The 19088-nt window shown below is 37.1% G+C and overlaps 1 protein-coding gene across 1 annotated transcript; it reads right to left on the bottom strand.

Annotated features, from left to right (window-relative positions):
* Positions 1-3571: 3571 nt before the first annotated feature.
* Positions 3572-18385, bottom strand: tcf25 (TCF25 ribosome quality control complex subunit). Its single transcript, XM_010741517.3, has 18 exons — positions 18033-18385; positions 16714-16824; positions 16531-16596; positions 16287-16408; positions 15615-15680; positions 15437-15519; positions 14315-14445; positions 13466-13565; positions 12010-12103; positions 11809-11901; positions 10212-10317; positions 9940-10099; positions 9737-9824; positions 9167-9325; positions 8990-9080; positions 8018-8097; positions 7806-7881; positions 3572-4209 (listed from the first exon to the last, which is right to left on the bottom strand). The coding sequence occupies exons 1-18, from the start codon at positions 18252-18254 to the stop codon at positions 4042-4044; spliced, it is 2016 nt and encodes a 671-aa protein (XP_010739819.2). The 5' UTR covers positions 18255-18385; the 3' UTR covers positions 3572-4041.
* Between the last annotated feature and the right edge of the window lie 703 nt (positions 18386-19088).

The raw sequence follows: 19088 nt of genomic DNA, 5'->3' as shown, positions 1-19088 counted from the left end.
TTAGTGTTAATATAAAGACTATTTGGTATACAGGAGATATTCCAACAGTCTTCAGACATCACAGCTAAATTTGAGCGGTCTAAAAGATGTTTTTTGCAGCTAAAAGATGTCAAAGTTTCTAGTATAAAACCTGGCTAGACAACTTGTTTGTCATACTTTAACATAATTTTAATGGCTACTACCTGCTAAATGAGATAGTTACTTTGATGCCTTGTTAACAATGGTAGTATGTTTAGCAGATAAATATAAAAATCAACACTTATTGGTACGTAATGATTGTATTTCATGCCAAGACAAGACACAGTTCCTACGTAAGATGCTAGATTTATTGAGATAGTTTAATGTTCTGCAAATTTACTTTCCTAATTAAATTTATTGCTTAGAATTTATTCATGGGTGTAATTTAGTGTGTGTTGTCATCAAAATTGTAGGCCATAGCTTTTAAAGAAGTCATGTAAATCAAACTGCATCATGGGATGGAGTTACATTGCAGTTGTGCTTCTCAAAGGAGGTTTATATGTGTAGTCACGTAAGTTCCACGCAAGCTAAGCTCAATGTGGTGACCTGACATGAATGCACAGTGGTGTAAATCATGGTTTTCAGAAACCATTGATCAACTGCCATTACAATACAAGCCAGACGATTAATCTGCACCTATTTTGATAACTGATTAATCATTTTAATATTCTTATCTAGCAAAAATACCAAACAATCTCAAATGTGAAGATTTGCTGCTTTGCTTGCTCAGGACTTTTTTCACCAAGTTGATCAAAAGATTAATAAATGAATCAAGAAAATAATCTAGATAATTAAAATCATCAGTAACTGCAGCCCTACACACATTTCCACTTGTTTGACTTTAAATCATTTATCACAACACATTTAAGAAAGGTAGAAATACATTTTTGATCTTTTTGGAGCAGTGATGGTAATTAAGTTACTGTACTTTGCTTCACTTGTACAAGAATGGCTTATTTCCTGCGCAGCAGTGGTGGAAACATTTGAGTCACATCAGACAGCCGCTGAGCCTCATACACAGCTTGTTTCTATACTGCAGATGGATCACATGAAAAGTTATAACAGTCTCAACCATAGCTTCAGGTGAACTAGGAACAATGACATCATTTGACCATCAAGCACAGTCACACTGTGTTATCATGCGGTGATCACAGAGTAACAGGGTTAGTGTATGGAAAGCTGCAGTATGTATCAAGGGTGATTTGTTCAGTGTCTCCACAGTTAATGTCCTCTTTCCACAAACATGGAAAGAGTTCTAGTTCACACACCCCACTATTGAGCCATTCGAAGCATTCTGACCAAAGATAAATTGATTTGGATCACAGCATACCAAAAGAAAGCAGCTCATCTTTGGCCTGAAGCAAACCAAAGTGGTCATGTTATATTCTCTTTGTACATTGTGCCACGTCGTGTATTGATGACACTTCCGTGATTACAATGGTTCCACTCAAAATTGGTGAAAAAAAAAGAAGGTATCGATAGAGGTTACCACTGAGCCATTCAGTGGAAAAGGGACTCTCTGCTTGAATATATATGAAAACAAACATAGGCATAAAAGAGATTCATAAAAATAAGAGCTCCAACTGGTGTGCTTATGCGACATCTTTTTGAGTGAGAGGTTTGTCAGGAACACTAAATAAGCACATCATGACAGATTCTTCCTTCTGCCAGATGAAAACCATGTAAGGGCTTCGCAGACTGTCAGTCTGAGACATCTCCACATCTAATGCAACATACAACAAAAAACAAAACAAAAAAAACATCCAGATAAGACAAGAGTGAAACACTAATAAAATGGGGATGAAAATGTTGTCGACTTGCTGCCACAAGTAAAGTTACAGCCTGAGATTTCACGTACAGTAAATCAGAATCACTGACTGAGGTCATGAGTATGTGACTAAGTGCAAAGGAAATATTTAAGTCACAAATATGGATAAGACCAAAGAACAGATTTCCAGCATTGTTATAGGTTTGTACCTATATTTGATTCAGTAAATGATGAAATTAGTTGAGACAAGATTAATGCATCTACAACAGGTCACATAAGCAACAAGATATTAGTCTCTACAGGATTTGTAGTTAACTATTTTTTCCTAAAGACTGAATTTACAATTCAGTGAATGTGTAGTTGTAGCATTGTTTTTAGTACTCAAATAATTTATGTTGTGTTTGTTTCCACATTTCTTGGTCTGTTGCCATATTTGGGCATATCTAAGCAAACTGTTTCACAGGAAAACACAGCTGTTATATTGACTTTTTAATTGATGCTTTTACTGAACACACACACACACACACTATATATATTACATATATATATAATAATATATATATAATATATATATATATATATATACACACACACACACACCACACACACACACACACATATAATATGATTATATTAGTGCTGTCAAAATTAACGCGTTTAAAAAAAATTAACGCAATTAACGCGGTTTTGTTTACGTTCGGTGGGCCGCCATTTTGGATTTGGCAAAGTAGAGCTTTGTTCCCAGATATAGTTTGTGTGGTGTGAATGGGTGTATAGAGGCATAACTTAAAGCCCTCACGGAGACTGCGCCCTGCACTGTCGCCCACATTGCCCACAGCTAAACCGGCCCTGCTTGTATTAGTTTACGGGCAGATCTGCCACATCCAATATGGCGGACGTAACGTATCGCAGCAACGGACCAACCTGCTCAGAGGCATCTATGTATTGTCTATGATCTATCCTAACTAAAGGAGAGTCTATGTATATATGTCTATGATCTATCCTAACTAAAGGAGAGTCTATATGTCTATGATCTATCCTAACTAAAGGAGAGTCATATGTCTATGATCTATCCTAACTAAAGGAGAGTCGAGTATATGTCTATGAACTTCCTAACTAAAGGAGAGTCTATGTATATATGTCTATGATCTATCCTAACTAAAGGAGAGTCTGTATATATGTCTAGATCTATCCTAACTAAAGGAGAGTCTATGTATATGTCTATGTCTATCCAACTAAAGGAGTCTATGGCGAAAAGATGGATAAGGACGGACTTTGGGGGAACATTTCATTTTAAAAAGACGGCTCGTTGGACAAAAACAAGGCATTTGCACAGTTGCAAAGCGAATTTAAATTCCACAGAAGTAACACACTTTAACATATCACCTCAAAACAAAACACCCTGTCTACACTACAAGAGTGTGGCATCGTCAGTATATTCCTCATTCTGGCTTTTCTCTGTTTGCACTGTGCATGTGTGCACCTTAGGCCAATAAAATGAATGAATTAAATATATTTCTCTGTGTTTATTCTACATTAATTTGATCATTTTACATAATAAATATTCATTATAAGCTTCAGTCTCAGAAAAATGCATTAATTTATTGAACATTTATTGATAGATTAATCGCGATTAATTACAGAATTCTTTGCGATTAATTAGTTAATTTTTTTTAATCGATCGACAGCCCTAATATATATATTATATATATATATATATAATATATATATATATATAGATATATATATATATATAATTATATAATTATATTATTTAATTTCAAGTAAACTCTGTACAAGATGATAATGGTTCTGGATCTTTTTAGAAATGCTTATCTGAAATACTGAACGTAATTTAAACTGGTGGGGATATCAGTAGCGGGTCAAAATTTTTCTACAACTCTGTTACAAGTCTACAAATCTACACGTCATGAAAGTCATATGACTTGTTGATTATTCTTAACACAAAATTAAAATTAAAAGAGATTAATATTCCATTTCAAGCTTTTTGCATTTGTGATACAAAATGTCCATGCAACATAAAAGGTGTTTGTTCTTCTTCTTCCAGAGAAACATAGAACCAAGAGTGGAGATGTTGGAACTCCAAAATGACAAATGAAAAATACAATTCAGTTGTCCCACTCCATCTCTTTTTAATTATTATAAACACCATTAAATATTTGAATTTCTGACTGTCATTACATTTGTTTCCTCTCGATCCTCACACTAAAAATTCCACCTATGTCTCCCTCCTCTCAGTCCCATTCCTCCTCATCTCTGTAGGGGTTGTCCTCTCTTGGTGGCTCTTGAAACCTGATGTTTGCCAGCATGTCCCTCATTGCCACCATTAGACGATTCACTTCTTGGTTCAGCTCCTGACCAGCTCGAGCGACTTCCATGTCATCTTCCTGCCTCAGTCCACCCTTGAGAAAAGAGAGGTCACTTAATATACAATTTTCGTGTATCTGATCTGATAATTTTCTTAAATATTTTAATTTCTTCAGTGTATCTTAAGGAACATCTGCAATAGTTGCCACTAGTTCAACAGTCTTGCCTCACTGGAAACACTCGATTTGTCCTACTTTCATTTATAGTTATTAGTTATTAAGCCCAAGGCTTGCAGAATCAGTGACATCTTTCAAAGCATTTCTCAATAACAGCTCTTCAGTAATTAATAAAACACTGCATCTCTTTCATCATTCAAATAATAAACACAAAGCACCATAAACCAGGGTAATCTAAGGTTGTGTTATAAAACACAACATTCTATTGTTCTCAGATACATAACTCTATCTCAACAATAAAATAAGAACTTGGCAGAATGTCATAACTATATTTCTTTATCCATATCATATCTCTTCCTCTGTATAAGTGGATAACCCGATCAGGATGGATGGAACTGTCCTGATGGAAACATGCCTTGGGCCTATCTGTTAAGCATGTATAGTTGACCCACAAGATGTTCAATGTGTACCTGATATATGTATCTTAAAATGGCAGCTGTTGGTTTGTGCTGTGTGCATTGGCAGGGGACTAAAATACCAAAACTGAGATGGACAAAACTCTGTAAGTGTCTGCATGCACAAATAGAAGAATGTGCATGCACAGTCTTTACATAACCTTTATGATCACCTCGGCACACATTGTTCCATGTGGCGGACTTTAGTCATCGTAAAATTGTCAGCGCTGCCTTGTTTAACTTTGTTACGACATAAACCAGACTCATTCTGTGCTTGGTCTGGCACCAGCAACATCCTTCAACAGCACCTTTGAGTCTTTGCATTATTCACTGTCATATTATAGATCATCACATAAGGAATAAGACATTTTTAAATACTACACACAATGCCTTTTGTGGTACACATTAAATAAGTGCCATGCAGAGAAGTTCTGTTTACATTCAGAGTTACTCAATTTTAAATAATAATGCACATTCTGCATTATTTACGTCCATGTTTACTAACTTCTTCTTTCCTGTCTTTGTTGGTACCTGTAAATCAGTGGAAAACGGGGACCCACAAATAAAAAGCATGCTCCATGGTGCAACTAGTGACTAAAACTATACAGGAAACCTTTAAAATTCCTGAGCCACTATAAATGATTTCTCCATAAGACTGTAACATTCAGGTTAAAACCTATTAACTGACATTACAATATTAATATATGACTATATAAACATGTTATAATGCAATACTGAGACTGATAATGTTAAAGGATTAAGTATCCAAATAAAATACCACCCTCATCTTTTTTTGTCTCTGAAACAAAAAGCTTCTGTGTCAAGAGTGGTGCATTCTTTCTACGTTAACAAAGTTTTGAAAGAACACATGCTGAAATCACTAGCTGTTAAAAGACTACAGATTCACAATGCCATTCAGTTATCAACCCCTTAAACAGTGATGGTCCATTGAGGACTGGCAACACTATTTTACTATCAAATGCCATGTGTTTGGATGTCTCATAAGTCCGCATAACTAAATAGCAACATTGTTTATACTCTGTTAAGGCTAAAGAAAGGTCACATTCATAGTTCAAATAAACAACATTAACCGTTGGTATGAGATGGGACAGAGACTAAAGTCAACAGTTCTGAAGTCTCATACTTTGCACAACACAGTGGTCACCAACAACAACCACTCCCCGTCTGCTGTGGTGGACTCCTGTCCCTTACTTCCCTTTAATGTAATAGAATGCTGTTTCAGATAACACAGTATATCTAATAAAATCTAATTCTATCAATACTATTGCAGTGCCGTCAATACTCAGCTGGGAAGCTCTGAGTACAGCCATGTTTACATTAAAACGTGTGTTAACATGTGTGTGGGACTTAATGTTCTGCACATTGTAAAAAACAAGAAATGTTTACTGCCTATAATTTATGTTTCTGAACACGGGGTCCCATTAGGCTGAAAATGATTCTACATCACCCTGCTCTGCTCGATGTGTAACATATGGTCTTTCTATCACTGTATACTCTTTCACACATTCTCTGTAAAGTCCATTCTGAGAGTACAAGAGGTGAGCAAATAATGTGGAGCAAATTAGTGGAAAGAGCAAACACGCATTTGTTGCTGAGGTCACCATAAACTAAGGATGAGTGTTAACTATAACAAAGTCATATGCTTTCTTTGATATTCTTCAGCTGTCATCCCCTTAGGGTAACTATAAGTCTTAGGAGAAAGTATTCCATCAGTCAGGGGTCTGTTTAGATGGTTACCGAGATGTTTTAACAGTTCAGAAGGGTCTGGCTACTAAATAGGTGCATTTGTGTTATTTAAGTCATCTTTAAATAGAAACACAATTTACTTTGTGCTCCTTAAAAATGTTTGTACAGTCAACTCTATAAAAACTCTCACAACATCAAGAAACCAGAGCATAAAGATATTTTATGATTTTATCAGTAGCAGACTAGTTAACAGTTCATTATTTACAGACTCTCAAAGCTGTTAATCACATGATTTCTGGACATCCACATCATGGGCTCTATGTGAGGCCATCCATAATCAGACCTAATGAGATGTTGTGGCGATTAGCTGAAGTGTTGTGGGTGTGTTCATTTGCTCTGAATGTAATAAACTGTGTGAAGCTGTCTCAAACAAACGGACACAAACAGAAGGAACCTTCTTGCTGTTGCTATTTTGCAGCATAGATCGCAAGACAGACACAGATGTCAAAGCAGGTTACATGAAATAAACCAAGTGCGGATGCAACTGGGAGAATAAATTAGCGGCATAAATTGGCATAAATTAGTCCATGAACTCTGTCTGGATAGTGTCCGGTTTCAGTGATGGTTTTTCAGCTGACTTTGAAACAGATTGTGCAATGGGTTCTTAATAATCACAGTGAGTCAGGACCTCAGTTTATCTCATCAAAGGTAGAATTTTCGGGGTGTTGGAATTTTTCATTATTAGGACCAGGGAAGACTGCCCCCTACTGGCCCACCAACACCACTTACAGCTTAGTTTTTCTAGGAGGCCTCCCATCCAGGTACTAGCCAAGCCCAAAGCTGAAGCAGCTGATACTTACATTTAGTCATTTAGCTGACACTTTTATCCAAAGCGACTTTCAAAGAAGGTAACAATCAAGGTATAGTGCAATAAGAAACCGTCAGTGCAGCAGTAAGTGCTGTGACCATTCTTAAAAGGTGTAGATTTAGCATGTCTAGTTGTTGGTAGTGCTAGGAGAGATGGTACTCTCTGAAGAGCTGGGTCTTCAGGAGTTTTTTTAACGCCCTGCTCTGTTAGGAACTGGTAGTGCGTTCCAAGAACAGGGAACAACAGATGAGAAGAGTCTGGATTGAACGAACAGGAGGGAGAGTCGGGCGTCATTTATTGGAGGAGCGCAACGCTGAAGCAGTCATTCAGCAGAAACAGGGTACGTGTTGGTATGACTGCTGGAAAATTAATAGTTTTTCTGCCACATGCTTGAAGTGGACAAGGAGGGAAACATACTTGTCATCAAATAATTATTCCAGACATATCTCCTAGCAGAGCTATCTTACCTGATCCATGCAACTCACCTGAAGGTTGAAGTTTGGCAGCAGAGACCGAAAGAACAATGACAATGTACTCTCATTGGATGCACCAACATGCTGCCTATTCAGACAAAAACACACACAAACGTACTTAAAGTGTAAAATCATGTTGATGACATAAAGCATGTTGGTTTATAAATATATCTAAATATTTTGACTGTATAATGAACTTTTATGTGCAATGGGTCCTCTGTTACCTCTCTGGTCGGGTATATGAGATTACTGACTCCAGGGGAGGCAGAGGGTCAAAGCCCATCACAGGCTGACTGGTCACCTCCTGAGGGCATCAAACAAATAAGCAAGATTAGAGTCAGTTCCTGGGTATGGCACAGATTATATTATTGTCTGAAGTTCTGTGAATCCATTGGTTGTATATTGGTGGTACATTACACTTCTTTTTGATGTTTAGTGTCTTTTGTAACCATAATCAGGGGGAAAATTTCCCTGTGACTAACCTGCTGCCACAGCTTTTAGTTTGTGGTCAAACCATTTGCAGAATGATGGATGAACTGGTCAGAAGCTCATCTCCCACAAGTTGATTACATTACAAGAAATGTCTGGCCTCACTCCTCAATGGTAAAAACACGAGGTTGAGCAAAAATGTGTTTTAGCTAAACCTCGTCTTAAATTATAAAATAACAGACGATTAGTGCTCCATACACAAAACTTTCCACGATGTTTTATAACTGTAAACATGTATATGTACTGGGAAAAAGTAGCAACTACACTGACAACAAGTCAAGTGGCTTTTTTCATAACTCACTGTTTGATCCATGGACTGGTTGTGTTTTTGGTATAAATAAATATGCAGAAGACTATACAAAAAGTGGTTACATCGACTCCCAGTCGATTTCTTTGAAAGGAAATAGAAGAAAAAAAGAAAAAGAATATTTAATGGGATGTCCTAATTTCTTCACAACACTGAACACTGTATCAAGAGAATCTCATACCGGGACCTCAGGGAGTGAGAGGCCACATGTTTCTTGTAGTGTGATTATTATTATTCATCCCTTATCTCTTGTGGGTTATTGGAATATTTGGAAAACTTTATAGTGCTGAGAACATTTAGAAGAATTTGATCCTATACCCCTTTTGTCTGTAGTGAGTGGACTAAGGACATTATGGATACAGTGAATTGTGTTAAAGTGTGGTTGCTGATGGTTTCTCACTAGAGGCAGGCATGAGGTGGCTTCTTTGATCTCAGAGAGGAGGACGTGACGATGGATGTTCCTTGGTGCACTCTGGTACCTCTGTTTTCTCCTAAAACACAGTGATGAAAGTGTTCTAATGCATGGTGCATAATTTCAAAGAAAAGCGGGCAGCAGAGAAACTCATTGGCACCTTACTTGTTTTGGCAGTCCTCAACCAGAGGGTCTTCGGTATCAACTCGACGGAGCACCTCTTTCACAGATTCTTCCAACCACAGCATTACTGCTGCCTCCCTCCACAGGCTGCAAGTCCTCCCCACATAGAGTGCAGTCAGTTCTGCCAGGGCTGGGGGTTGCCTACAGACAGAAAGTAGGATTGGGGGGTGGGCGGGGTATAAAATGTGCATAAAAATGTGCATGAAAAGCTGCATTTAAGTTACTTTAGTCAGCTGTTACATAGTTAGATAAGCATGAAAAACTGCATGAAAAGATGTATTTAAGTTACTTTAGTCAGCTGTTACATAGCTAGATAAGCATATTAGGTACTGAGAGGCTATGATGTTCACTGTCACAAAAGAGAAACACAAAGTCCCTGTTAATGCAACATTACTACAGCATCTTCAACCCTTCTCTGTGAAAAGCTAGTTACCAGCTACGAGCCAGGCTAAAAAGAGGTAAAAGGTGGTAAAGATTCTGTCATGGCACCCTGCTGGAGACTAATTACTGGATTTGCAATACTCTAGAAAACAAAAGAAATATATGCATTACCCTATTTGACTCTTTGGGCCGAAGAAGGCATGTGCTGTGACTGTGGCATCCGGCTGCACAGTACACAGATCCAGCAAAGGCATCAAGACTGCAAAAAGTGACATAAGTGGGAAATTATGCACATTTACAACTTCTATGATATATAATACTATAATTATGTCATAAACAATGTGAAGTAGTGATTTAGAAGGTTCATTTCTAACCTCCAGGGAACATAATGAGAGCATTCTGCAACATCTGGTCAGCTTTATGTCTTTGTTTGTCACTTTCTTCGGGATCCATATCCTCCTGTTGACTGAGATGGAAATGGCAAAGTGCAGTGGAGAATGCAAAGTTTGGCAGCTGGGACAGATTTCTATGCTCCTGAAATGTAAACACAAACCGTTTCTGCATCAGACTGAAAAGTTAACACTGGTTGACTAACGTACACACATTTGCACACACGCACTCATTTACACATGAAGGTAAACTTTACCTCCCAGTCCTGATATAACTGGAGGAGAGACTGGTACTCTCTGGAACGCAGTGTCAGGAAATCAACGAGTAAGAGCATGCAGAGTGGGTCGGAGTCTGGGTCCAAACTGATAAGAGTGGAAGACAAGACCACAAGCAAATGATTATGACATTTTAACTCAATTAAAAGTCTCATCCCACACCGGAAGAAATGCTCAGCATATGTTAAACATTTGTATGGATATTCATTATTTGTATGGATAATGAATATCCATAAAACACAAATGGTTATGGCTTGTTGTTTCCACAAAAACACCACTGCTCTGCTACGTGTCTTTGCTCCAAGTTGCTTAGCAAAAATGGCTAATAAAAATGAAATAATAAAAACAATAAGATAATTGAATAATTAATAAAATAAGTTATTTTTTTCTGTTTTCTCTCAAAGCTCACCAAAATAAATTTGACACTAACTCAAAGACAGTTTGTGTTCAAAAAACAGCAACAAGGCAATAAAAATATCCTGGAAAAAAAAAAAACAGTGGGTTGACAATGTATGTGAGTTGAGAGAGTGCTTTTTAAGATTATGTTATCAATCATGTTGGCATTTTAAGCTAACACTGATTTAATCACTGCTGGTTGGAGGAGGACAGCCGTCAGCTTTTATTCCCACATTGCTGCTTCACAAAGACCCGAGCATAGCTGTCATGAAGTCAGGAAGCCAGAGTTTGATGAAAATCATAGATAGGAACTGACAATTATATCGACTGGCTGTAAAGCTCAAGCTATGGCAGACTGATGGCAACCATGCACAGAAACAGCCCTGTTGCATAAAGCCTCATGTGAGTGCTCTCCAGCATTTATGTTATATAATGAAGTTTAGAGCCTTACACTGATTATTATGACTGATCATTTTATCATAAGTTGTTTAAAACACTTTATCTTACATTAGCCTGTGCTAATGTATATTGCCGCCGTTATACAGCTAAATAAATGGGGGGAGAGAATTCAAAATATATTTGAAAAAACATCTCATAATGAACATAATCACATATATCGGGCATTTAGAAGACCTTGTCCGAAACACATGTTCAGTTGTTTTCCACCTTATAAATAGCTTTGAGGGGTACATCATTAATCTGCATGAGATAAAAGGTGATATAACCATGTCACACAACAGACAAAATGTTACTTTTTTTCCCACTACCCCCCAGTCCCGGAACAGGATTACCACTGGCAGAGTACAAACCTAATAGTGGAGTTAACATTCTTTGAAGAATAAAGTCTGATGACTGCTATTCATGGTTACTTTATTCAGGGAAATAAGAGTTCTTTTTGTTTAGTTAGCAAGACATGTGATCATATGTAACACTTTTCAATGGGATGTGAAATAAAGAACAGTGTCTAAGCTGCCGCCTTCCTTCTTTCTGTAGAAACAGTGTGATTGTAATGGGAAGAGATGACATAAGTTAGTCATAAAGAGATCAGCACCGTAATGACTGTAACAGAGTTAAAAGCTATGTTACTGGTTGACCTTTAAGTGGAGTAATAAGCGTCTCTAAACATCTCTGTATACATTCTACTGTTTCTGTTTAGCTCGTCCTTCCCAGTGCTTGTCGTACCTCAGAATCAGTTTACAGTACTCCAAAGCTGTCCGAGGGCATCCTCGCTTCTCCAGGAACATCATGTGCTTGTAAAGAGCCAGATAAAATGCTCTGCAAATAGAGATTACTGAGACAATGAGCCTTTCAAACACAATATAATACTATAATTACAAATGATTTCTAACAAAAACAAAAAAGGAGAGAAAAGAAACAACCAACCTGTTTTCTGGTCTCAGATAATCAAGCCTGCTGGTACCTGAGGTCAGACTGAATAAAGGGTGGAAAGCACACTCAAAGCTGTACAAGGCCCTCTCTGAAAAGAAAGAACGAAAGAAAGAAATGATAATGCTCATAATAATGCTAATACTAATACTACTACTAAAAATAATTACAATAATAATCACAATAGAAAGAAAGTAGTATCAAACACAGCTATAAAACATTGCACATAATAGGCTGTCAATTATATTGTTAAGGGTTTTGTATCAGAAAGACCAGAACCAAAACCACTGTCTTAATTCTCTGTCTTATGTTAAAGTTCAACTGATGGCATGTTATTAAATTACCCAGGGAATAAGACAAATGCCATTTGTCTGGTGCTGGTCTTCTACATAAACCATTTTGGCTATCCAGTCAAGGAGGCGGCCTGTGATAATAAACCTAGTATTGTGCTTAGCATAGAACATAAACTTCTTTTTTATTTTTTAAACAATGGCTGTTTTGTTGATTTAAGATGTACAAAACCACACCTGACAATCACCACTAAATAACCACAATTATTTATATTGAACACATTTTGCATCTTACATCAATGTCTTGAGTCCTTCTAAGGAGTAAACATGATGCTCATGAAATGACACAGACAGAACTAACATGCTAAAATTCCCACAGAACCCAAATCACGTTTAATGTTTTGGATGCGCATGGTCATGGTATGTTATGATAGAGTGACTGCTACGGATGTCCAGATCGCTTGGCTGCCGAATGGTTTTGATCAAAATTAAATTAAGAAATATTAGATTGTGAGATCAGGACTAATGCTTTCGAGATGCAGAATGTGAAGACTGCATTCAGCTGGAATAAGGGATCTTAACATATCAGTTATGGAATTAATCTGCTGATTCTCCTGCCCAAGTTGAGACCAAACGTTTTATGGATTCGTTTTGACCAAATTGTGGGCAACAACAGACTAGGCAAGCTTTGTTTTTAGTCCAGCAGTCGTTGTGGCCCCTGGTTGTGCTGACTCTGTTACAACATGGTTGATGGTTAAAATTTTCAGGGCAATTTCAGGGAATGTTTTTTTAAGAGATAATTAACATTAGCAAATATACAGTATGTGCCTCGTCCTTGTAGACATGATGAAAAACAGACTTGGCCTAAAAAGGCTTAATAATGTTATTTTACATCTAGGCCAGAATCTATAAAAGTATAAAATTGGAACAGAAGGAGCTCCTTTTGAACCAGGAAAAACTCTTTTGGATTTATTTGGTAATAGCTTAAAATATAGAAATCATATTCATACACTTTATACAAAAATAGTGTTGGTTTGCCTTTCAGCTACATTAACTTAAACTGATTCTGGTAATACATACTAAATCACTAACTATGACTCTAAGAACACTACTTTTCTCACACATTTATAGTCTAATTCATAGAAAGAGATGCTGATCCTCACCGATTAGGTCCCTGGCCATCTCCTGATCCTCTTGGATGCGGCAGACATCAGAAAGCTGCAGCAAGGAATCAATGTGGTAGGGGTTAAGCTGTAGCAGGGCCTGGAGAGAAAAGAGATGGACAAAGACATAACGTCAGAATATAGAAAATGATTTAAACAGTTCAATTACAAGACCAGACATGTGTCAAAATGTAATAAAAATGCATTCACGATGATCATGTGGTTACACAATCTCAAGATTTGTCAATATGTTTAGATGCAAACTGGCATTGATGTGGGTTTTAATTGTGAAATAATACATATACTGTTCATGCATCAATATGCATGCAGAAAACAGAGGATAATTCAATGACGTTGGTAAAACAATCCACTAAGCGTAGTCACAAGATTATGTCAGTAACTAACCACTGCACTGTAACGGATGGATTCATACCGCTTAACATTTAAAAAGATCTACAAAGGTCAACATCTAACTTCACCACACTGAAGATGTGGACAACAGCAAGTGGATGCTTTTTATTTTTAAGTGTGGACTAAATTGTCTTAAAGTTTTAGGAGCATAGTCTTGTATGACTTTGAACGGGATTATTTGATTTGAATTTTTGCAGTAGTAGATTCTTTATATTGAGGATGATTCAACATGATCATTTCATAGCCATTCAAGAGTTGAAAGGACTGAAAACATTGTCTGTGCAATGTTAAGTGACCATTCTTGCCATCCCATATCACTGGTGAGTTCATGCATCCCTGGCAACATCAATACTGATGATCCCTGTTTTGAAATATGACATTATTATCAAACTTATTGAAATCAAAGTGCAGACGTGAACTTTTTTATTTTTTTTTTACCACAATGTTGTTGGGATCCATGGACTCTACAGCATCCAGGAACTTGAACTGTACTTGTTGGTAGTCTCGACCGTGTTCAAAGGTGAAGTGCTGAATGCCGTCCTTTGACTGCAGTAAGGTCATGGAGATTCCTTTGGAGATGTTGAGCAAAGTTAAGAACAACACATGACTAAACATGGTGAAGATAATGTATATTTAATTCACATGGATAGGTTTGAACAGGCAAGAGGAAACATAGTATCATTGTGTAAAAAGGTCACAAAAAAGGTTCTAATTACAAAACTAAATCGTTCCAGTTGTAACTTGCATGTCTGTCAGCTAAACAATAAATCACAGAGAGCAAGACGTTCCGGATTTTCAGAGTGGTGACATCAAGTGTGATGTAATAACTGTTATCAGCTGTTTATGAAGGAACAGGCAGAATGAAAATGTCTGAAAGATGAACTATGTGTACTGATAATAGGCGTATCATTTTAATAGCTACATAAGTTGACTTTTGTGGAAAATCAAATCCAACCCATGGCATGAACAACTCACGGAAAGATTACACAATACATGAATAGTGACTTTCAGTGTGAACACAATGAGGCAGTCTTTCTGATGACGTTAGTACAATAAAAGCAACACTGAGACTACTTAATGCTGGAAAATATAAGAATATACTTTACATTGCTTCTAAGGTGGTTCAAGGCTCTCACCAGTGATAAATAGTTGTTTATGCTTCTGACTACAAGGTGCAGAACCATCTAAAAGTGCTGAGGACTGTTTGTGAGCTTGTCAGTTTGAATCATGTATAATAAAAACAGATCAAATAGAGACCTATGAATGGCTTATTTTCTGTATGAGAGGATATTTCTAATATAATGACCTAATATTACTTGATATGCCCATAAAAATTCAACATGGTTAGTTGGAAAGTGGACTGTAAAGAGATACAAAAAAAATTGTCATGACTACACTAACTGCGTGAGTTCATTTTTAAACAACATGTCAAGTGCAGTCAAGTATTATATTATTCTACAATTTTGTGCGATAGGTCATAATGCCAACAAAGGTCAGTCATTAAAACTAGTAAAACGTTACAACAAGCTACAATTTAGATGACTGTAAGGAAAGGCATACCTGGGCGGCTAAAGCGAGGCCAGCTGTCCTTAGGACTGGTCATCCAGGTGCTACGGTGAAACTGTCTGTTTCTCTGACGAGGTCTGTCAAAAATAATGAAAGTAAAAAATTAACAGAAGAATATTATTTTTAGCAGAGAACACAAGCCACCTAACCAACATTTTCCATTTCTTTTTACCTTTGATCCCCTTGAACAGCTCGAGCCCCGAAATATCTTTTCAGCTCCGTCTCAGGGTTGAGATTCCTGATGAATTGACACAGAAAATGACATCAAACTCTTGACAGGATATATGATAATGTGGGCCAGCTGAGGAAATACTTTCAAAAAAAGGAAACACAAGCACTGTTTGATTTACATATTGTGAATAAAATCAAATCAAATCAATATAATCAAGGCATAATTCTGAAATAATTTTGTTTTATGATTTTAAAGAGGTAACACTGACACCCAATCCAAGCCTCATACTTTGTGACAGAACTAAAATAAAACATAAATGTAAACGTAATCTCTATGATGTGTTGCCTGTTAGCGAAGTCAACTTTTTGCTTTTCTTGTGTGAGCCAAGCGCCACCACATGGTGGGAATAAGGAATCACGGAAATGTGTATTATAATGAGGCTATTCACTTATTACGCTCATCATCAGCATGTCAGCTGTTATTACTTAAATAAATGTATTTATGTATAATTAAATTTATATAACAGAATAACTACTCGAAGGATACAGTAACAAGAGTGTTGTGTGCATGTAGGTATACAGATTAATACTTCTGTCACCACCTAAGTGAAGTCTAAATGAATGATAAATTAATAGGATCTTAAATTAATCTGCAAGATGTTTGTGCGCTCACCTGTGCTCCACATGTAGCACAGATCTTCTGTCAGAGCCTCCACAATCCTCATTTTGCAAACTCACTCCATTGGACTGCTCCAGATTCTCCAGCAATAAATCAATGTTATCGTCTGGTACAGCCTCCAGAAAGTCATTTAAAAAAACAATGTTTTAATGCTTTGCTTGCCAAAAGTAGCTCCAGTTTTGTAAGTTGTGTGTAAATATATAAATAAACCACAAAAATCCCCTCTTAACAAATTTACCTGTCCATCTTGCGATGTTACTTTTGTTTTCTTCTTTTTTTTCTTCTTTTTAACTTTGTCCCCAGACTGTTAAAGAAAAGAGAGATGACAGTTTAATATATACAAATATGTACATTTACGTCAGCAGAATATCTAGGGTCAAATCAGAGGAAAACCATCCTTCTCACATTGCTTTATATTTACCTTTGTAGACGCTTCCTCTCGCTTCTGATCTGGTTTCTCAACGTTTCCATTATCATTCTTTTCCTCTTCATCAGGTGAGATTCTCTCTGCCTCGTTGTCTGCATCACCTATCTACATACGTCAACAATGAAAAATGTTTAAGAAAGTGTATTTTTTATTTTTTTACATGAGAGTAAAAAAATAAAACATAACTAGATGGAACATTGCAAAAAATGTTACAATAATTTACAACAATAATTCAATACCAATCATATGACATAATCATAGCTTTGCAGCCTGAGTGTAGATAAATCTGAAGCTTCCTTTGTACTTAAAAATAACAAATAACATAACCTAAGATGTTGATGGCTGACTACACAAAGCAAAAGAATCATGTGTTCATTCAGTCAGGCATTATTTTGAGGATTTCTGCTTCCCTACAAGTTTTAGTTTGATATAATAATGAGACGATATCTTTTGATCTCTTACTTGATTTACAGTGAACTTACAGACATGGCTATTCGTGCACTTTTCTCCTCTAGTCTAGACTACTGTAACTCCCTCGTGTCGGGCATCAACCAAAAGTCACACTCTCTCTCTCGCCTCCAACTAGTTCAAAATGCAGCAGCTCAGTGTTTTTAACTTTTGTTACTGATAAAAGCATGTCTGGGTCTGGCTCCAGGTAACACAGCAGACATGTTGACCCCTATCCTCATGTGGGGGCCCCCCTTGCTGATCCAAAGTAAAAGGCTTAAAACTAAAAGTGGCTCCCCACTTTGTGGAAATAAGGGTTAAAAGAAGAGAAAGAAACACATTTTATAGACCTGCTTTTATAAAACGTCCTCTTATTATAAAAACAGGTGTGTATGTATGGCCTAATTTCTTAACTTTTTTTTTTTAATGTCTTTTGTTGTTGTTGTTATGGCTATATATGTCTCTTGCCTTTATGGATATATAAAATATACGTGTGTGTGTGTGTGTGTGTGTGTGTGTGTGTGTGTTATTTTGATCTTATTTGGCCTGAGTATCTTGTTTGTGCTCGTCTGTCACATCGGTCCAAAGTTTGATAAATAATGAGCAGCTCATGTCCGCTACATGTCTCCATGTCGTGCCACTTACAGAACTTGACTTTAAAGGCTAGTAAACACGCCTGTTGTATAGTTATTACATTTCCCAATGACTTTCTAGGCTGTAATATATTATACGAGTTTAATAAACTGAGAGATGAGCTAACGCTACACGGCTAGCCTGTGTTGGCGATGTTTACCAGGAGGGAGCTTGCCGTGCAGCTCATACTGGCGTCGTGTTTAAAGTAGCATGGACTTACACCGTCACCTTACCAATTCATAAATGTTGCTAAAGTCCTTCTGAGCCTTGTTTTTCTTCGCCTTTCGGCTGCCGCCTTTCCTGTTGGACTGGGGTGAAACATTAGCCGTGTCCAGCTGCTCTTCTTCCCCCGCAGCCTGCTCCTCCGGGCTGTCACCTAAAGTTAGATCCCCGAGGTCCAAGGCCTCCTGACCCCGCTGCTTCCCTCTGAGCCTTCGCAGAGCCCGGGTAGACATTGTCCGCTGCTAGTGGGACACATACACTTCAATATTCGCGATTAAAACAGCTTGTAGGTGGCTGACAGGCAAAACAAACCAATGCAATGAGGGTCAATTCAATTGGTTTCTTTTTCTTCTTCTTCGAAGTGTTTCGACGCTTCTGAGTGCTTTCACTGCCGCCCGCAGGATGGATGAAGAATTGCACCGTTCGTTCCTTATAGGGGGCGTACTTTATTTTTATCGGGTCCATTCAGATTGATCAACAACACCTTAAATATTCGAGAGTTGTCCAATTTTGTCTAAACTGTTTTCTAAATATTACTTTATACCAATAAAACAGACAATGTACAGAATGAGAACAGGAGACAAGACAAGTGGCACATAAAGCAGCAAAGCAGAGCATTAGAGGGTGAAGAGTTGACATTCAATATGCAGAGCAGGAAATACACAATCAAAGCTACATACAAAGACAAAACATTGTAAATGACAATGAATGGTGAAAACATGCCATAAGCAAATAATAACAGGAAGTATAGGCTAAGTAATTCCACAACGACAACAGCATTCACAGTCCTGACATATAGGAACTATGTATTTTAAACAGTGGTTCCACCCTTGCCAAACAATATACAAAAGAGAGAGACCAAAAACAAGAAGAACAAGAAGAACAAGAACAAGAAGCGATCAGCTTTGTCGATCTTTAAAAAGGTTTTAGGGCTATCACAATTGCATTTAGGCCATCTGGTTGATCTACATCTTACATTAGTATTATTGTTAATACATTAGTGTTATTGTTTTAAAGTCATTCTAAATAGACTATTTATTTGATACATTTTGATATTGTATCTCATT

The sequence above is a fragment of the Larimichthys crocea genome, chromosome VIII (assembly GCF_000972845.2).
Source record: "Larimichthys crocea isolate SSNF chromosome VIII, L_crocea_2.0, whole genome shotgun sequence".
In the NCBI taxonomy this organism is placed as follows: domain Eukaryota; kingdom Metazoa; phylum Chordata; class Actinopteri; family Sciaenidae; genus Larimichthys; species Larimichthys crocea.
The sequence above is the reverse complement of the archived record's forward strand: the minus strand, read 5'-3'. Positions and strand labels throughout refer to the sequence as shown.